Source organism: Schistocerca nitens, chromosome 1 (assembly GCF_023898315.1).
Source record: "Schistocerca nitens isolate TAMUIC-IGC-003100 chromosome 1, iqSchNite1.1, whole genome shotgun sequence".
Lineage (NCBI taxonomy): Eukaryota > Metazoa > Arthropoda > Insecta > Orthoptera > Acrididae > Schistocerca > Schistocerca nitens.
The window spans coordinates 891,093,376-891,112,598 of NC_064614.1; the positions used below are offsets into that span (position 1 = coordinate 891,093,376).

The 19,223-nt window shown below is 43.6% G+C and overlaps 1 protein-coding gene across 2 annotated transcripts in view; it reads left to right on the forward strand.

The window, feature by feature from the left end:
- The window catches only part of LOC126191836 (G-protein coupled receptor Mth2-like), a 652,141-nt gene that overhangs the window by 152,570 nt on the left and 480,348 nt on the right, over positions 1 to 19,223 (forward strand). For both annotated transcript variants that reach the window (XM_049932559.1, XM_049932558.1), the window contains exon 4: positions 6,459 to 6,747. In XM_049932559.1, coding sequence (XP_049788516.1) covers positions 6,459 to 6,747 — 289 coding nt within the window. The remainder of the gene's footprint in view (positions 1 to 6,458; positions 6,748 to 19,223) is intronic.

Genomic DNA, 19,223 nt, shown 5'->3' on the forward strand with positions numbered 1-19,223 from the left:
TTTTCCTAAAGCCAAACTGATCGTCACCTAGCGCATTCTCAATTTTCTTTTCCATTCTTCTGTATATTATTCTTGTAAGCAGCTTCAATGCATGAGCTGTTAAGCTGATTGTGCGATAATTCTCGCACTTGTCAGCTCTTGCCGTCTTCGGAATTGTGTGGATGATGCTTTTCCGAAAGTCAGATGGTATGTCGCCAGACTCATATATTCTACACACCAACGTGAATAGTTGTTTTGTTGCCACTTCCCCCAATGATTTTAGAAATTCTGATGGAATGTTATCTATCCCTTCTGCCTTATTTGACCGTAAGCTCTTTTAAATTTCGATTCTAATACTGGATCCCCTATCTCTTCTAAATCGATTCCTGTTTCTTCTTCTATCACATCAGACAAATCTTCACCCTCATAGAGGCTTTCAATGTGTTCTTTCCACCTATCTGCTCTCTCCTCTGCATTTAACAGTGGAATTCCCGTTGCACTCTTAATGTTACCACCGTTGCTTTTAATGTCACCAAAGGTTGTTTTGACTTTCCTGTATGCTGAGTCTGTCCTTCCGACAATCATATCTTTTTCGATGTCTTCACTTTTTTCCTGCAGCCATTTCGTCTTAGCTTCCCTGCGCTTCCTATTTATTTCATTCCTCAGCGACTTGCATTTCTGTATTCCTGATTTTCCGGAACATGTTTGTACTTCCTCCTTTCATCAATCAACTGAAGTATTTCTTCTGTTACCCATGGTTTCTTCGCAGCTACCTTCTTTGTACCTATGTTTTCCTTCCCAACTTCTGTGATGGCCCTTTTTAGAGATGTCCATTCCTCTTCAACTGTACTGCCTACTGCGCTATTCCTTATTGCTGTATCTATAGCGTTAGAGAACTTCAAACGTATCTCGTCATTCCTTAGTACTTCCGTATCCCACTTCTTTGCGTATTGATTCTTCCTGACTAATGTCTTGAACTTCAGCCTACTCTTCATCACTTCTATATTGTGATCCGAGTCTGTATCTGCTCCTGGGTACGCCTTAAAATCCAGTATCTGATTTCGGAATCTCTGTCTGACCATGATGTAATCTAATTGAAATCTTCCCGTATCTCCTGGCCTTTTCCAAGTATACCTCCTCCTCTTGTGATTCTTGAACAGGGTATTCGCTATTACTAGCTGAAACTTGTTACAGAACTCAATTAGTCTTTCTCCTCTTTCATTCCTTGTCCCAAGCCCATATTCTCCTGTAACCTTTTCTTCTACTCCTTCCCCTACAACTGCATTCCAGTCGCCCATGACTATTAGATTTTCGTCCCCCTTTACATACTGCATTACCCTTTCAATATCCTCATACACTTTCTCTATCTGTTCATCTTCAGCTTGCGACGTCGGCATGTATACCTGAACTATCGTTGTCGGTGTTTGTCTGCTGTCGATTCTGATTAGAACAACCTGGTCACTGGACTGTTCACAGTAACACACCCTCTGCCCTACCTTCCTATTCATAACGAATCCTACACCTGTTATAACATTTTCTGCTGCTGTTGATATTACACGATACTCATCTGACCAGAAATCCTTGTCTTCCTTCCACTTCACTTCACTGACCCCTACTATATCTAGATTGAACCTTTGCATTTCCCTTTTCAGATTTTCTAGTTTCCCTACCACGTTCAAGCTTCTGACATTCCACGCCCCGACTCGCAGAACGTTATCCTTTCGTTGATAAGTCAATCTTTTTCTCATGGTAACCTCCCCCTTGGCAGTCCCCTCCCGGAGATCCGAATGGGGGACTATTCCGGAATCTTTTGCCAATGGAGAGATCATCATGATACTTCTTCAATTACAGGCCACATGTCCTGTGGATACACGTTACGTGTCTTTAATGCAGTGGTTTCCATTGCCTTCTGCATCCTCACGTCGTTGATCATTGCTGATTCTTCCGCCTTTAGGGGCAATTTCCCACCCCTAGGACAAGAGAGTGCCCTGAACCTCTATCCGCTCCTCCACCCTCTTTGACAAGGCCGTTGGCAGAATGAGGCTGACTTCTTATGCCGGAAGTCTTCGGTCGCCAATGCTGATTATTTATCAAAATTTAGGTAGTGGCGGGAATCGAACCCGGGACCGAAGACGTTTTTGATTATGAATCAAAGACGCTATCCCTAGACCACGGGTCTTCTATGATGTCGCAAGTCTGTTCTGCCACCTCCCCTTTTTAATTTTTTGAAACAAACGGAAGATTATACTTCATTGATAACGCACCTTGTAAAGTACTTCGAAACTAGTAATGGTATCATTCTGCAGTACAACTGATGTGTGGGGACGACAGCGAGAAACTACCACATTGCACGTACAAAACACGTACCGTCTAATAGGTCACATCACACCGCAATGGGTACGTTATTGCCTCTGCAGTCCTGTAGCGTTTCTCTTGCCATGTCTTTGTTGCTAGTTTCTGAAGTGTGGGCGTTGCTAATAAAATTATGTGGATCCCTTTTCCCAGTTTCTATAATACTTCAATATTTCAAAGCAATCGAAATTTTACGAATAAATATTAAGCGTTTTTTAAAAAGTTTTATTTAGAAATCAGAAATTTTAGCATTGCTGCTGTGGAAAATTGATATGCCTGTCGTTTTACCCGGTTGTTTGTAAAAAATGAAAAAATCTGATGTAAACGAGACCAAATAAATACCAAAAACTACCGGTCATTCAGAAGTATAATGCTGGTGTCGGTTTTTCCCATCCCTATTTCGAATTAGGCATGGGAAAAACCGACAAGTTAAAACCGATACCATATTTTAGTCCAAACACCCAGTATTTTTCGTTATTTGGTCCCGGTAAGAACAGGTGTTTTTTATTTTTTCTAATAAACGATTGAAAAGACCGAAATATCAGTTGGTCATAGCAACTGTGCTAAAAATTTTCGTTTTTAAATAAACCTTTCTTGAAAAAGAATTAATTTTTATATGTAAAATTTGTGTTGTTTTGAAATATTGTGTTATTATAGAAAATGTGAAAAGCTATCCGTGCTGTTTTAATAACAATTGCCGGGAGAACCATGCAACAAACACATGGCATAAGAATTGGTACACCGCTTCTGAGACAATAATCCCTGTTGCTGTGTGCCGTGGGTTAAACTCTATACACGTGCGCGCCCAGTATGAAAGACGTGCCTCCAGCTGGCCTTTACGGTAGTTTCTGGCTGTCGCCGCCGGACATCCATTGTATTGCAGAATGGCACCAACCGTAAGCTGCAAATATTTTTACGAAGTGACGTAACTGTGAAGTACAATGGTTCATTTCCTTTGAAAGAGTAAAACTTTGTCTGCCATTTTAATGAAATAATAGAACAGAAAGGACATTATGGTAAGAGTAATAAATCAGAAACTTAACAATTCATTCATAATAATACGATAAAAATAGGAAGTAGCTGATCTACTGCCAGTGTCTCCATAATATTCCTTTCTGCTTGAAGCCCTTGAAAACGGTCAAATTAACACGAAAAATAGACTTCTTTACCCTCAGTTTTCAACCTTAGTACTGATTATTCGTAATGCCAAAATATTGATATTATCCCTGATTACGACGTGATTTTTGAGCAGAGAGTCAAAAAACTACGAGAATACTGGTGCTTTTTTCCAGCATACAACCGCTTACCACTTTTCGAGAATAGCAGTGAACGGTGGACAGCCCATTTAATTTAATATTTTCGTTCTATGTACCTTGGAACAGCGTCGAAATTTTTCTATCATTGTTCGATTTCTACTTTTATAGCCGGAAATAATGGGAACAAAAAACCGAAAATTAATTATTTCAGGAACAGGTTATTTTTAGCGGTTTTAACAGTCACGTTAAACTGGCCTGAAAAAAAAACATATAACCGAAAACCAGTTGTTTTAGCTGTAACCGCTATGCCTATATTGAATGCGCTCAACCCCCCCCCCTCCCACACACAACAATAAGTAGTAGTAGTAGTAGTATGGTATTCTGCCTTACGGCAGGTCTTGTCTTGGGTTAAGCCTGTTCCACTTTTGTCTGTCCACAGCCAGTCTTTTCATTTCTGAGTGTTTGTCTCCTTTTATATTGTCCAGCATTTGATATCTTCTTTTTCCTCTTCCCCTTTTTCCCTCCACCATTCCTTCTATTCCTTCCTTCAATAAACAGTCCTCCTCAAACAATGTCCAATCCAGTTCCGTTTTCTCTTTCTGATAAATTTCAGCATGTTTCTTTCTTCTCCAACTCTTCTTAATACTTCTTCATTCCTTACTCGGACTTCCCATTTCACCTTTTCCATTCTTCTCCATATCCACATCTCTAGTGCCTCCAGTCTTCTTTCATCTTCCTTCCTCAATGTCCAGGTCTCCGCACCATATAGTGCAACGCTCCAGATGTAACATTTGTCAGGTCTTTTCCTCAGATCTTTGTTTAGCAGTCCACAAAGTAATTTCTGTTTCCTCTTGAATCCTTCTTTTGCCATTACAGTTCTTTTCCTAATATCTATTGAGCAATACATATCATCCAAAATTACACTTCCCAAGTAATTGAAGTTATTCATTTGCTCTATTCCTTCTCCCCCTATTTTCATACGGCATTTTTCCCCTTTCCTCCAGTTACCATACTTTTCGTTTCCTTCTTGTTAATCTTCATTCCATATTCCTTTAATGTTGTGTTTAGATCATCTAACATTTGTTCCATTTCTCTTGCACTCTCTGCCATCACAACCATGTCGTCTGCAAATCTTATACACTCCGCTTTCTGACCCCCTATACAAGCTCCTCTACTTCCATCAAAACTTTCATTTATAATTTCCTCCAGATATACACTACTGGCCATTAAAATTGCTACACTACGAAGATGACGTGCTACAGACGCGAAATTTAACCGACAGGAAGAAGATGCTGTGATATGCAAATGATTGGCTTTACAGAGCGTTCACACAAGGTTGCCGCCGGTGGCGACACCTACAACGTGCTGACATGAGGAAAGTTTCCAACCGATTTCTCATACACAAACAGCAGTTGACCGGCGTTGCCTGGTGAAACGCTGTTGTGATCCCTCGTGTAAGGAGGAAAAATGCGTACCATCACGTTTCCAACTGTGATATAGATCGGATTGTAGCCTATCGCGATTGCGGTTTATCGTATCGCGACATTGCTGCTCGCGTTGGTCGAGATCCAATGACTGTTAGCAGAATATGGAATCGGTGGGTTCAGGAGGGTAATACGGAACGCCGTGCTGGATCCCAACAGCCTCGTATCACTAGCAGTCGAGATGACAGGCATCTTATCCGCATGGCTGTAACGGATCGTGCAGCCACGTCTCGATCCCTGAGTCAACAGATGGGGACATTTGCAAGACAACAACCATCTGCACGAACAGTTCGACGACGTTTGCAGCAGCATGGACTATCAGCTCGGAGACCATGGCTGCGGTTAGCCTTGACCCAGCATCACAGACAGAAGCGCCTGTGATGGTGTACTCAAGGACGAACCTGGGTGCACGAATGGCAAAACGTCATTTTTTCGGATGAATCCAGGTTCTGTTTACAGCATCATGATGGTCGCATCCGTGTTTGGCGACATCGCGGTGAACGGACATTGAAAGCGTGTATTCGTCATCGCCATACTGGCGTATCACCCGGCGTGATGGGATGGGGTGCCATTGGTTACACGTCTCGGTCACCTCTTGTTCGCATTGACGGCACTTTCAACAGTGGACGTTACATTTCAGATGTGTTACGACCCGTGGCTCTACCCTCCCTGCGAAACCCTACATTTCAGGAGGATAATGCACGACCGCATGTTGCAGGTCCTGTACGGGGCTTCCTGGATACAGAAAATGTTCAACTGCTGCCCTGGCCAGCACATTCTCCAGATCTCTCACCAAATGAAAACGTCTGGTCAATGGTGGCCGAGCAACTGGCTCGTCACAATTCGCCAGTCACTACTCTTGATGAACTGTGGTATGGTGTGGAAACTGCATGGGCAGCTGTACCTTTATACGCCATCCAAGCTCTGTTTGACTCAATATCCAGGCGTATCAAGGCCGTTATTACGGCCAGAGGTGGTTGTTCTGGGTACTGATTTCTCAGGATCTATGCACCCAAATTGCTTGAAAATGTAATCACATGTCAGTTCTAGTATAATATATTTGTCCAATGAATACCCGTTTATCATCTGCGTTTCATCTTGGTGTAGCAATTTCAATGGCCAGTAGTGTATGTTGAACAGGGTTGGTGATAAACAACAACCTTGTCGTACATCTCTTCACTCATCACACCTCCTATTCTTACTCTTGCTCTCTAGTTCAAACATAAATTTCTAATTAGCCGTCTATCCCTCCAGTCAAATCCATGTTTCAAATAACGAAGTCACCGCCACGCACCCTGTACCTCCCCTTTCCCGGAGTTATCAAACTCGTTTCATTTAGCCCGACTCAGTGCTGTATTTGGAAATACACCCGTAAATGTTGTGGCAGACGTGGAACGGCTCGCTGTCGGCGCTGCTGTGCACGTCGGACATGGAGCAGCCGCCACCGCCGGAGGAGGGCGGCCGCGTCGCCATGTTCGTGGTGACCAGCATCTGCATGGTGGTGTCGTGCGCCTTCCTCGCAGCCACCTTCTTCGCGTACGCCAGCTGCCGGCTGCGCGCGTCACTGCACGGCAAGGCGCTGATGAGCCACGTGGCCGCGCTCTTCTTCGGCTACGCCACCATCGCGCTCCTCAACATGGCGCCCGGCCTCTGGGGCACCATCTGCTTCGTCGTGCGTGAGTACCGCTCACTTTCCTATTGACTTTCTTTCAAAGCCGCTGGCATAACGTGGTCTGCTAGACAGGGTGCACCAAAGCAACCTGGTAAGTTCGGAGCTGGAAGGAGACGACGGATTGTGCAGTAAGAGAACGTTTTTGCATGTTTCTAGCTCAGAGTGCCCTTCTTCTTCTTCTTTCTTGGCTCTACAGCTCATGATGAGCCTTGGCCTCTTCTACAATTTCCTTCCATCTCTCTCGGTCTTTGCCAATGCTCTCCATCTTCCTAAGATCTTCGATTACTCCATCTTCCCATCTGGCTCTTGGTCGAGCACGTCCTCTCTGCCCACCTGGCTTTCCTTGTAATATTCTTTTTGGTACTTCTGTATCATTCATGCGAGCCACATGTCCCGCCTACCTCAGTCTGGATGATTTCACTATCCTTCTGATGGGTTGGTCTTTGTATATTGTATACAACTCGTGGTTGTATCTCCTCCTCCATCTTCCTCTTTCACAGATTGGGCCGATAATTCGTGTAAGTACCTTTCTTTCAAATGCATCCAGTGTTTCAATATCTTTAGTTGTTAATGTCCAGGCTTCAGAGGCATATGTAAGCACTGGTCGTATAAGTGATATGACCGAAATCAAAATATTGGACAGACATTAGAAGTTCAAATGAATCGGCATTTTGTGGAAACTTTCGTTAATACTATATCTATATAGCAGATTTGGGTTAAAGTATTTGGCTTATGCTACAGGTACATACATCATAGCGCCTTCTCCTTAAAACTTGAACTAAAAGAAATCGAAATACCTTGCATTACTATTCGAGTAAATATTCTGTTGTTTTTTATTTGTGATATGCAAACATAATACCACCACCACTCCGTCTACAGGCCACAAGTGGCCCATCGGGACCATCCGACCGCCGTGTCATCCTCGGAGGAGGATGCGGATAGGAGGGGCGTGGGGTCAGCACTCCGCTCTCCCGGTCGTTACAATGGTTTTCTTCGACCGGAGCCGCTACTATTCGGTCGAGTAGCTCCTCAATTGGCATCACGAGGCTGAGTGCACACCGAAAAATGGCAACAGAGCATGGCGGCCCCGATGGTCACCCATCCAAGCGCCGACCTCGCCCGACAGCGCTTAACTCGGGTGATCTCACGGGAACCGGTGCATCCACTGCGGCAAGGCCGTTGCCCAAACATAATACACTACTTCAGTATTACGAAGTCTTTAAGGGCAGACAATGTTTATTACTTCCATCGCTTACTGTACTTATTTCTAATTCTCAGTTATATATTGCAGAAGAATGTTTGTCATTTAGGAGTTTGATATTTTCAAATATAAACTCATAAAAATCAACACATGAAGCATCCTGTAAATGATTCTTAATAACTCTAATTATTTTCTTAACAGTTTCCACACTAGACCTATTCCTTCTGTTAGTCCACAAAGAATTTGTGATAGAGAACACACTTTCTGTAGTAGTGTTAGTGTCAGTTAGTGCTAGCACAAACCCAGTGACGAGCTGCAAATTTTTGCGGCAGATATCATGAGATGCAAGGAAGTTAAAAATCGTAGACAATTTTTCTCCAACACACCTAAGGTTTTAATTCACGGTTGTTCTGTTGACATACGTCTTTAACGTGGTTCACGTCCTCAGTGTCGTCCACTGGCCTGAAGGAATGGGCACCTTTCATTGATGGAATTCTAGCAAGATGCTTTTCTTCATCATTTGTAACGTCACTATTCTCATGTTTTGTAACTAGAGACGTCATATTTTGTGCCGAAGATTTGCTTGAGACAGCTAACTTGTGTTTCTTCACATTAATCTATTGCTCAACATCAGTTCGACATGCAAGGTCGATTGAAAAAGTACTTTTACACAACGTGCAACATAATTTCTCGCTTTGCTGTACTAATTTCATAGATTGAAACTCAGCTTCAGTTTCGCCAGTAAATAAACACTATCTTTTTGGCATTTCTGTGAAAAGTTTGCAATATATTACATCTTGTAACGTATTCTGTGACTCTAACATACTAAAATCACACTTCTAAATGAGGTGACCTGAAGCAATAGGCAAAGCTCAAAGAAAGCGAAACCGACAAACTGCTCGCCATGTGAAAGTATAACGTATTACTAACCAAAGGAATTCAAAAATCGTGCCTCGTTCAGTTCGGCATGACCACATTTGTTTCTTCTCCATTTGGTTATGCTACATTTTTCACTGTCTTTTTAGACAGTGAAAAATTTACGGAACAGTTAATGAAAAACTGGTCAATATGCGTCTACATCTAATAGGCAATACACCCTACGGCTCGTATATATTTATTTCGGCAAAACGGGACACTTCAGGAAATAAGGGACGATCCTGTAAAATACGGGACGTCTGGTAATCCTAGTCTAGCAGTGAGGTTTGGTCCGGTTAAGCTGCTTCTCAGTTATGTTGTGGTTGTTGTGCTCTATGAGCAAAAATTAAAACATGTGGCAATTATATTTCACTATTAAAGACATTGCGCTTCACAGTACCACACGTTGACTACCTCACTGTATTACTGTTTCTGTTAAAGGCGGTGCGTTACTTATAGCGTTGTTGATTTAATATTCAGGATTTACCAACAAAACATCACAAAAAATTCTCATTTAACGAAACCAGCCATAGACAGGAATTTAAAAAAACTATACTCAACGTCTATCAACATCTACAACAAAATAGAAATGTAATCGATACTAATATAATATTTACTTTGTTAGATCGTTAAAAGCTAAAACATCAACATTTACAACAAAATAGAAATGTAATCGATACTAATATAATATTTACTTTATTATATCGCTACAACCTAAAATATGTTCACTTTTTTTCAGTTGTCATTAAACAAAACCTACTGATGATCGCACATAGGTGCCGAAACATGTTTTGCATTAGAGGTGGAGCTTATATCCAATAATTTAATTGCAAACACGGAAAGGAAGAAAGGGCTGCAGATCCTAAAAAGGTACGGCCAAACTTTCAGGAAACATTCCTCACACACAAAGAAAGAAAATATGTTATGTGGACATGTGTCCGGAAACGCTTACTTTCCATGTTAGAGCTCATTTTATTACTTCTCTTCAAATCACATTAATCATGGAATGGAAACACACAGCAACAGAACGTACCAGCGTGACTTCAAACACTTTGTTACAGGAAATGTTCAAAATGTCCTCCGTTAGCGAGGATACATGCATCCACCTTCCGTCGCATGGAATCCCTGATGCGCTAATGCAGCCCTGGAGAATGGCGTATTGTATCACAGCCGTCCACAATACGAGCACGAAGAGTCTCTACATTTGGTACCGGAGTTGCGTAGACAAGAGCTTTCAAATGCCCCCATAAATGAAAGTCAAGAGGGTTGAGGTCAGGAGAGCGTGGAGGCCATGGAATTGGTCCGCCTCTACCAATCCATCGGTCACCGAATCTGTTGTTGAGAAGCGTGCGAACACTTTGACTGAAATGTGCAGGAGCTCTATCGAGCATGAACCACATGTTGTGTCGTACTTGTAAAGGCACATGTTCTAGCAGCACAGGTAGAGTATCCCGTATGAAATCATGATAACGTGCTCCATTGAGCGTAGGTGGAAGAACATGGGGCCCAATCAAGACATCACCAACAATGCCTGCCCAAACGTTCACAGAAAATCTGTGTTGATGACGTGATTGCACAATTGCGTGCGGATTCTCATCAGCCCACACATGTTTATTGTGAAAATTTCCAATTTGATCACGTTGGAATGAAGCCTCACCCGTAAAGAGAACATTTGCACTGAAATGAGGATTGACACATTGTTGGATGAACCATTCGCAGAAGTGTACCCGTGGAGGCCAATCAGCTGCTGATAGGGCCTGCACACGCTGTACATGGTACGGAAACAACTGGTTCTCCCGTAGCACTCTCCATACAGTGACGTGGTCAACGTTACCTTGTACAGCAGCAACTTCTCTGACGCTGACATTAGGGTTATCGTCAACTGCACGAAGAATTGCCTCGTCCATTGCAGGTGTCCTCGTCGTTCTAGGTCTTCCCCAGTCGCGAGTCATAGGCTGGAATGTTCCGTGCTCCGTAAGACGCCGATCAATTGCTTCGAACGTCTTCCTGTCGGAACACCTTCGTTCTGCAAATCTGTCTCGATACAAACGTACCGCGCCACGGCTATTGCCCTGTGCTAATCCATACATCAAATGGGCATCTGCCAACTCCGCATTTGTAAACATTGCACTGACTGCAAAACCACGTTCGTGATGAACACTAACCTGTTGATGCTACGTACTGATGTGCTTGATGCTAGTACTGTAGAGCAATGAGTCGCATGTCAACACAAGCACCGAAGTCAACATTACCTTCCTTCAACTGGGCCAACTGGGGGTGAATCGAGGAAGTACAGTACATACTGACGAAACTAAAATGAGCTTTAACATGGAAAGAAAGCGTTTCCGGACACATGTCCACATAACATCTTTTCTTTATTTGTGTGTGAGGAATGTTTCCTGAAAGTTTGGCCGTACCTTTTTGTAACACCCTGGGATAGCGATATGCACATATACAGACGGCAATAGTATCGCGCGCACAAGGTATAAAAGGCAGTGCATTGGCAGAACTGTCCTTTGTACTCAGATGATTAATGTGAAAAGGTTTCCGGCGAGATTGTGGCCGCACGACGGGAATCAACTAACTTTGAACGCGGAATGGTAGTTGGAGCTAGATGCATTGGACATTCCATTTCGTAAATCGTTAGGGAATTCAATACTCCGAGATCAACAGTGTTAAGTGTGTGCCGAGAATACCAAATTTCAGGCATTACCTGTCACCACGGACAACGCAGTGGCCGACGGCCCAAAGTTGACGATCGACAGCAGCTCCGTTTGCATCGAGTTGTCACTGCTAACAGTCAACGCAGCGTGAAATAACCACAGAAATGAATGTGGGACGTACGTCGAACGTGTCTCTTAGAACAGTGTGGCAAAATCTGGCGGTAATGTGCTATGGCAGCAGACGACTGACGCAAGTGCCTTTGCTAACAGTACGACATCGCTTGCAGTGCTTCTCCTGGGCTCGTGACCATATCTTTCGGAGCCTAAAAGACTGGAAAACGGTGGCCTGGTCAGATGATTCCAGATTTGAGTTGGTAAGAACTGAGGGTAGGGTTCGAGTGTGGTGTACACCCACGAGACCGTGGACCCCTGTTGTCAACAAGGTATCGTGCAAGCTGGTGTTGGCTCCATAATGGTGTGGGCTGCGTTTACAAGCAACGGACTGGGGGCCCTGGTCCAACTGAACGGATCATTGACTGGAAATGGCCATGTTCAGCTGTTTCGGGACCATTTGCAGCCATTTCATGTTCCCAAACAAAGATGGAATTTTTATGGATGACAAGGTGCCATGTTCGCTATAGGTTTGAAGATCATTCTCGACAGTTTGAGCGAATGATTTGACTATCCACATCGCCCGACATCCCAACGAACATTTATGGGACAGAATCGAGAGGCCAGTTCGCGCACAAAATGCTGCACCGACAACACCTACGCAATTATGGACGGCTCTAGTGGCAGCGTGGGTCGATGTTTCTGCAGGGGACTTCCTACGACTTGAGTCCATGCCACGTTGGGCTGTTGCACTACGCAGCACGAAAAGAGTTCCGACACGATATTAGAAGTTATCTCATCACTTGGCACCTCAGTGTACTTGTAAGTAGACACACAAAAATATTATCGCTAACATTAGCTTATAAAAAACATTCCGAGATTTATTTTTTGAGATTTTCTATTTTCTGTAAGTTCAAATGACAACCGCAATGCAAGAGAGACAGAAAACCACACATGAAAATATCACAAAAATGTTTATGTGAACAAACGAGAATAAAGTCTCGAAACAGATGTGCTAACCCTGAAAAAAGAAGTAGCTGGTGCAGTCTTTCATTATTTAAATCAAGAATTTAAAGTTTGCCTAGCTTTCATTTAAACCATTCTCTTCAGATAATTTAATTAATAACTGCGCTCTTTAGCATCAATTATCTGTTGCTGGGACAAGTTAGTTCAAATGCGCATAGTTACGCATAGTCGTCTTTGATAGCTTAGTTCCCAACCTGTAGTTATTTGGAAAATTTTGCTCGATTTCTCAAAACTTTTCTGAATTTACTATCAGGTTGTTTTTCTTCACCATACTGGAGGACGCCATTGTTCGATGTTATCGTGGATCGTCGTAAATCCGAAAAAAGACGTTTCAACAAGATAGTGTCACAGCAGGAGACATTACGTGTATTTATCATGGCATACATTATGTTTCGTTTAGATTAGCTGAATCTGTCTCCCAATCTCATCGCCCATGATCACCTGTTTTGAGGTTACATGAAGGAATAAGCTTACCCTACTAGACTCGACAACGTCCACATTTAAAACCATGTATTTGAGTAATTGCTAAGTAAAAGAAGCAGCATCAAGAAAAAATAATTATGTCTAATTTCGAGAAGTGACTGGATGCATTGGACAGGCTGGTGGACACTTGCTTGTTGTAACATAATACGTTTCAAATATTGTTATCGAAATTTCATTTTAAATAAATAATTTTATGTTCTATTACTTTGTATCAGTAACTTAATCTTCCTATACTGTTTGCCAGAACAGGAAACAGTATCCTGCAATTCTGAGAAGTATCACAACATCAGAAAAGTGTTTTTTATTTATTATTCCTGTGCCTTGTTCAGCATCATTTTTTGTGGGGTGGATGCAATTACTCCAAAGTGCACTTAAAAGGTGATAATTCATGAATGCTGTTAGGATCGTCTATCACTTAAATATTGTCATGAGGATCAGTTGTTAAAAGCGTTTTCCAAATGTAAGAGCTCAGTCAGAAGGCTTCTCAATGAAGCTTAGCTAGCTGCCACAGAGTACAAGAAAGTGACGTTTATTTCTTCAAGGTAAGTCTAATACCTGAGTCAGATATTATGTAATCTATAAATCATGCATTTGTTTTTCTTTGATGCCTTTGTACTGTGACTGAACTTGATGTTACATAGATCAGCAGATAAATAGTCACTAAACTATACTGTATTCATAATTCACAGCCATCTAAGGTCTTTATGATATTCACTTGAAAATGTTATGAAGCAATGTCAACGAATGGGTCGGTATGGGTATTCTGCCGATTCCAGCACAGTCTGCATCGTTGGCAGATCTACCCCTTCCCCCAAAGTCATCCCCTCCCCCCATACCCACTCTACCTCCACCACCCTCTAGTCACCCCCAATTACATTCCGTGATGCATGTGTGTCCTGCTATTCCTTTTTCCCTCCCTTGGGGAACATGTCTGGGATATTTTGGGAATGTGTTCTGAAGTTTTAGTTGCCTGACATCAGAATAGTCCCACCTTCGTTCTCCATCTCCTATTCTTCCTCCGGCGTTTGAGGTTTCTCTTTGTTTCTTCTTCCTCCTCCCTGTGCGCTCCTGAATGGCGGCACACACATCTGACGCAACGCGTAATTCCCAGCCCCGGGTCGACAGGTAGGGTTCTCATGTACCCCCTGGTACAAGCCAAGACCAAGGAGGGGTGATTGCCTGAGCTGTTACCTCCCAATATTGCCAATTGGTCCCACTGTCAGGAGTTCAAAAATGGTTCAAATGGCTCTGAGCACTATGGGACTCAACTGCTGAGGTCATTAGTCCCCTAGAACTTAGAACTAGTTAAACCTAACTAACCTAAGGACATCACAAACATCCATGCCCGAGGCAGGATTCGAACCTGCGACCGTAGCGGTCTTGCGGTTGCAGACTGCAGCGCCTTTAACCGCACGGCCTCTTCGGCCGGCTCACTGTCAGGAGTTCGAGAGGTGTGACTTGAGGTATGATCAATCACCTAAGGCAGGTGCGCCCAGTTTAAAGGAGCACACCATCGGAGAAGCTGGCAATGGTAGGGGATTTTCTGGCAATGAGCCAAATACAGTCTCAGTCTACATCTACTACACGTAAACAGAATGAGGCTAAAGATTACAAGACTCTCCCAGCTGCACCTCAGTTCCTTGAAGTATCATATACTGAAGAAGGCTAGTCCGTTGCTACAGTTAACCCGTTTATTATTCAGAAAGGTGTGGATGCAATTGCTGGCCCTCTGAAATCCTGCTCCCTTTTACGTAATGGCACTTTACTTTTGGTGACCAATATTGTTTCTCAAATCCAACAACTGCTGGCAGCTTCGCTCCTCTACGGCTATCCTGTCTGTGTCGAGGTCCATCAAACGCTGAATTATTCAAGCGGCGCTATATTCACAAGGCTGCTCGATGGTCTGACTGAGGGAGAAATCCAAACGCACCTCTCTGATCAAGATGTCACTGCAGTCTACCATGTAATGAAAAAAGATTGACACAACCTTAGTGCCTACACGCACTCTTTTTCTCGCGTTTGATAGAGTAGTGCTTCCATCAAAGATCAAAGCAGGCTATGAAGTCATTACAGTCCGACCATACATTCCAAACCCGAAGCGCTGATACCAGTGTCAGTGTTACAACAACATAGAATGTCGTGTCGAAACACGGCTAAATGCGTTACTTGTGGCAGGGATAACAATGAGGGCGGATTCCCCCTTCCTTCTCCCCACTGTATCAATTGCAATGGCGACCATGCAGCCTCATCCCAAGAATGTCCGGTGTATCTCGATGAGCAGGCCGTCCAGGACAAAAAAGCACCTTACCCTGTCGCTCGCAAGTTGTCGGCTAGTCGAAAGCTCTGCTTTTTACCATCTGTCACTTACAGCACCATTCTTGCTACAACTCATTCCATGAAGGACATGGCCACACAGACTTGCGACCTCAAATTAAGCACCGCGCTTGTAAAATCGCTCAGTGTCAAGGTAGCATCCCCACCTCCTCCGTCAGCTGTGCAACAAGCCACCAGCTCTTCGCCTTCAGAGGCAAAATCACCTGCTACACAACCGGCAGGCCGGAAAGGACAGAAGGGATACTCCTGCAAACACTTTTTACGTCCCTCCAGCCCACAGACATCTGAGTCTTCGTCTGCCAACCGCAAAGGCTCCAAGAAATCAAACAAAAGCAAACAGTCTTTTCCTTCACTGACTTGGAGGCCTTCTTCATCGGTGTCACTGCATGATACTCTCACCCGACCGACCTCTGTTTCTCCAGTGTGCCTCGCCAACCGTTTTTCTGCCCTGTAATCCACAGGCCTGTTGAGGGATAATGCCGACGCCACTGTACATCACATGAAACAGGATCCTCGAGCGTCTGTGCCCTCTAACAGTGAGTCTATGATCACTGGCACTCGGCGACCACCGAGGTGACAACCATTCATTTTTTCCCTCCTCCCGTGTTCCCCTTCATGGCTCTCCTCCAATGGAACGTTCGCAGCACTAGATCCAACAAGGAGGAATAACAACTGCTCTTGGAATTGCAGCGCGCGCGACCCCTACAGTCGCAGGTTTGAATCCTGCCTCGGGCACGGATGTGTGTGATGTCCTTAGGTTAGTTAGGTTTAAGTAGTTCTAAGTTCTAGGGTACTGATGACCTCAGCAGTTAAGTCCCATAGTGCTCAGAGCCATTTAATATCGTATAGGGTCACCGCAGGCACGCGGAAGTGCCGCAACACGACGTGGCATCGACTCGATTTATGTCTGAAGTAGTGCTGGAGGGAATTAACGCCATGAATTCTGCAACGCTCTCCATAAATCCGTAAGAGTACGAGGGGTGGAGATCTCTTCTGAACAGCATGTTGCAAGGCATCATAGATATGCTCAATAGTGTTCATGTCCGGGAAGTTCGGTGGCCAGCGGAAGTGTTTAAACTCAGAAGAGTGTCCATGGTTTTACAGAGCCTCCACCAGCTTCAACAGTCTCCTGCTGACATGCAGGGTCCGTGGATTCATGAAGTTTTCTCCATACCCGTATACGTTCATCTGCTCGATACAATTTGAAATGAGACTCGCCCGACCAGGCAACATGTTTCCAGTCATCAACAGTCCAATGTCCGTGTTGTAGGGCTCAGGCTAGGCGTAAAGCTTTGTGTCGTGCAGTCATCGAGGGTACACAAGTGGGCCTTCGGCTCCGAAAGCCCATATTGATGATGTTCCCTTGAATGGTTCGCACACTGTCACCTGTTGATGGCCCTGCACTGAAATCTGTAGCAGTTTGCGAGAAGGGTTGCACTTATGTCACGTTGAACAATTCTCTTCAGTTGTCGTTGGTCCCTTGCTTGCAGGATCTTTTTCCGGCCACAGCGATGTCGGAGATTTGATGTTCTACCGGATTCCTGATATTCACGGTACACTCTTGAAATGATTGTACGGGAAAAACCCCACTTCATCGCTGCCTCGGTGATGCTGTGTCCCATCGCTCGTGCGCCGACTATAACACCACGCTCAAACTCACTTAAATCTTGATAACCTGCTGCCATTAACAGCAGTAATCGACCTAGCAACTGCACCAGACACTTGTTGTCTTATATAGGCTTTGCCGCCCGCATCGCCTTATTCTGCCTGTTTACATATCTCTGTATTTCAATATGCATGCCTATAGCAGTTTCTTTGGCGCTTCAGTGTGTGTGTATATATGTTGGTCACAAGAGCGCTTTCTTGCAAATAGTGCGAGCTGCTCTGTAGCGGCGCATTTGTAAAATGTGCCACTGGTCTGTCTGACCCAGACGTCCAACTCTCCTGGACTATACATATGTATATAATTTATTACGTATTTTTGCCTGGAGGACAGTGGTTGGCGTGAATGTTACCTGATTACTCACGTTTTTCTTATTCTCTTCTTATATTAGAATTCGAGAACATGTCTTTTTTGTAATTGAATAATTACTGGTTGGAAAAAGAATTAGGTGATTCAGATGTAGATTCAAAAAACAAGTTAAAAATTAATCTCGGTGTTATCAAAACTATTTTAAACAAATGTAAAGATTATTGTACAACAATATCTACACTCTAAATCATTACCATACCAGGTGTGAGGTTGATTTCTTTAGCGTCCAACAGCAGTACAGATTCCTCACACAGCCAGACCACTTATAAAGTGTTTTCAGGAGCATTACTTCTTTCTAATATCTACCGAGAAAGAAACTTCCATCAACACAATGTTAGCTGTCAACACCAGTCATTTTATACACTAAAAATACTCATGGACAATGGTGGATCTGTAGTGCATTACAGTGTTAGTTTACACATCGTAGATGAATGTGCTGACTTTAGTTATCTTAGATACACCTTTATGCTTACTGATTCTTATGAAATCTCACTCCATGAGCACCTCAATAAGATGACCCCATTTTACTTTCTCCTGTGATGCAGAATACTGATCAGCTGCAGTTGTCGAAGCTTCTTTTATACTCTAATGATCCAAGATGCATGTAACAGGTGGAAATATTGTTCGAGGAACTGACTTATCCAACTGTAAATTCCTATCCCAATTGTACTATTAGCAAACCAACGATCGTTAAATGCAGTTGTTGCACAGGTTTGAAATCATGCAAGCTATGGGTTTAAATCGGAGAACTTTGTGCCGAAAGCAGCGATTTGCGTCAAAATCAGTTAATTTTTACGTCGAAGTTCGTGAATTTAGTGTCGGAATCTGCGAAATTTGAGTTTAAATTATGTGCCGAATCGCAGAGTTAAAGTTGCATTATGAGGTAGGCAATCAGAAACTGCATCCTCCTGCAGCAAGAAAGTGGCTGCTGAAAATTTAAAATATGTACGGGTAAATCGATACGGGATAGAACGGCGACACCCGAATTACACAGCACAAGGCGGAAACCCTCCCCTCCTCCTGCCCAGATGGTACCCGTTTTATATGCCGCGGAGCAGAAGAATGGTGAGGCATCTGCAGCTGATGTGCACTTCAAGCAAAGAGCAATTACTTAATTTCTCTTGTCGGAAAACCAAATCGTCACAAATATTCATAGGCATTTACAGAATTTCTACGGACACTGGACAGTGGATAAATGCACTGTTAGTCACTTAGCGAAGAAGCTGTCATCAATAGAACATCGAAATCTGTCCGATCTCACTCACTGCTGTGACGCCGGCAGTGTTGTAACGTGCGGACGGTCTTATTTGCACGAATATCAATGAGGTATCACAGTGAGAAAGTACACTTATCAGCCAGAACATAATGACCACCGACCTACTATCGATACAAACCCGTTCAGGTGATAGCAGCGTCACCTGGTGAGAAATGACTGCTAGTCAGATTGTGTTGGCCCAGAGCCTATGCACAAGTATTTCGGAAACTGCACGACTTTTCAGGTGTTTGAGGACTGTTGTGGTGAGTGTCTCAACACGTGGCGAAACCAACGTAAACCAGGTCCAGACGTCGTGGGGTTGGGGGGTCACCCCTCATTACAGATGTTGGACGTCGTAGGCTGGCAGACTGGTAAAACAGAATCGGCGGCGAACTGTGGCGGAACTGACGTCAGACCTTAATGCTTGTCAGAGTACAAGTGTGTCTGAACGCAGAGTGCA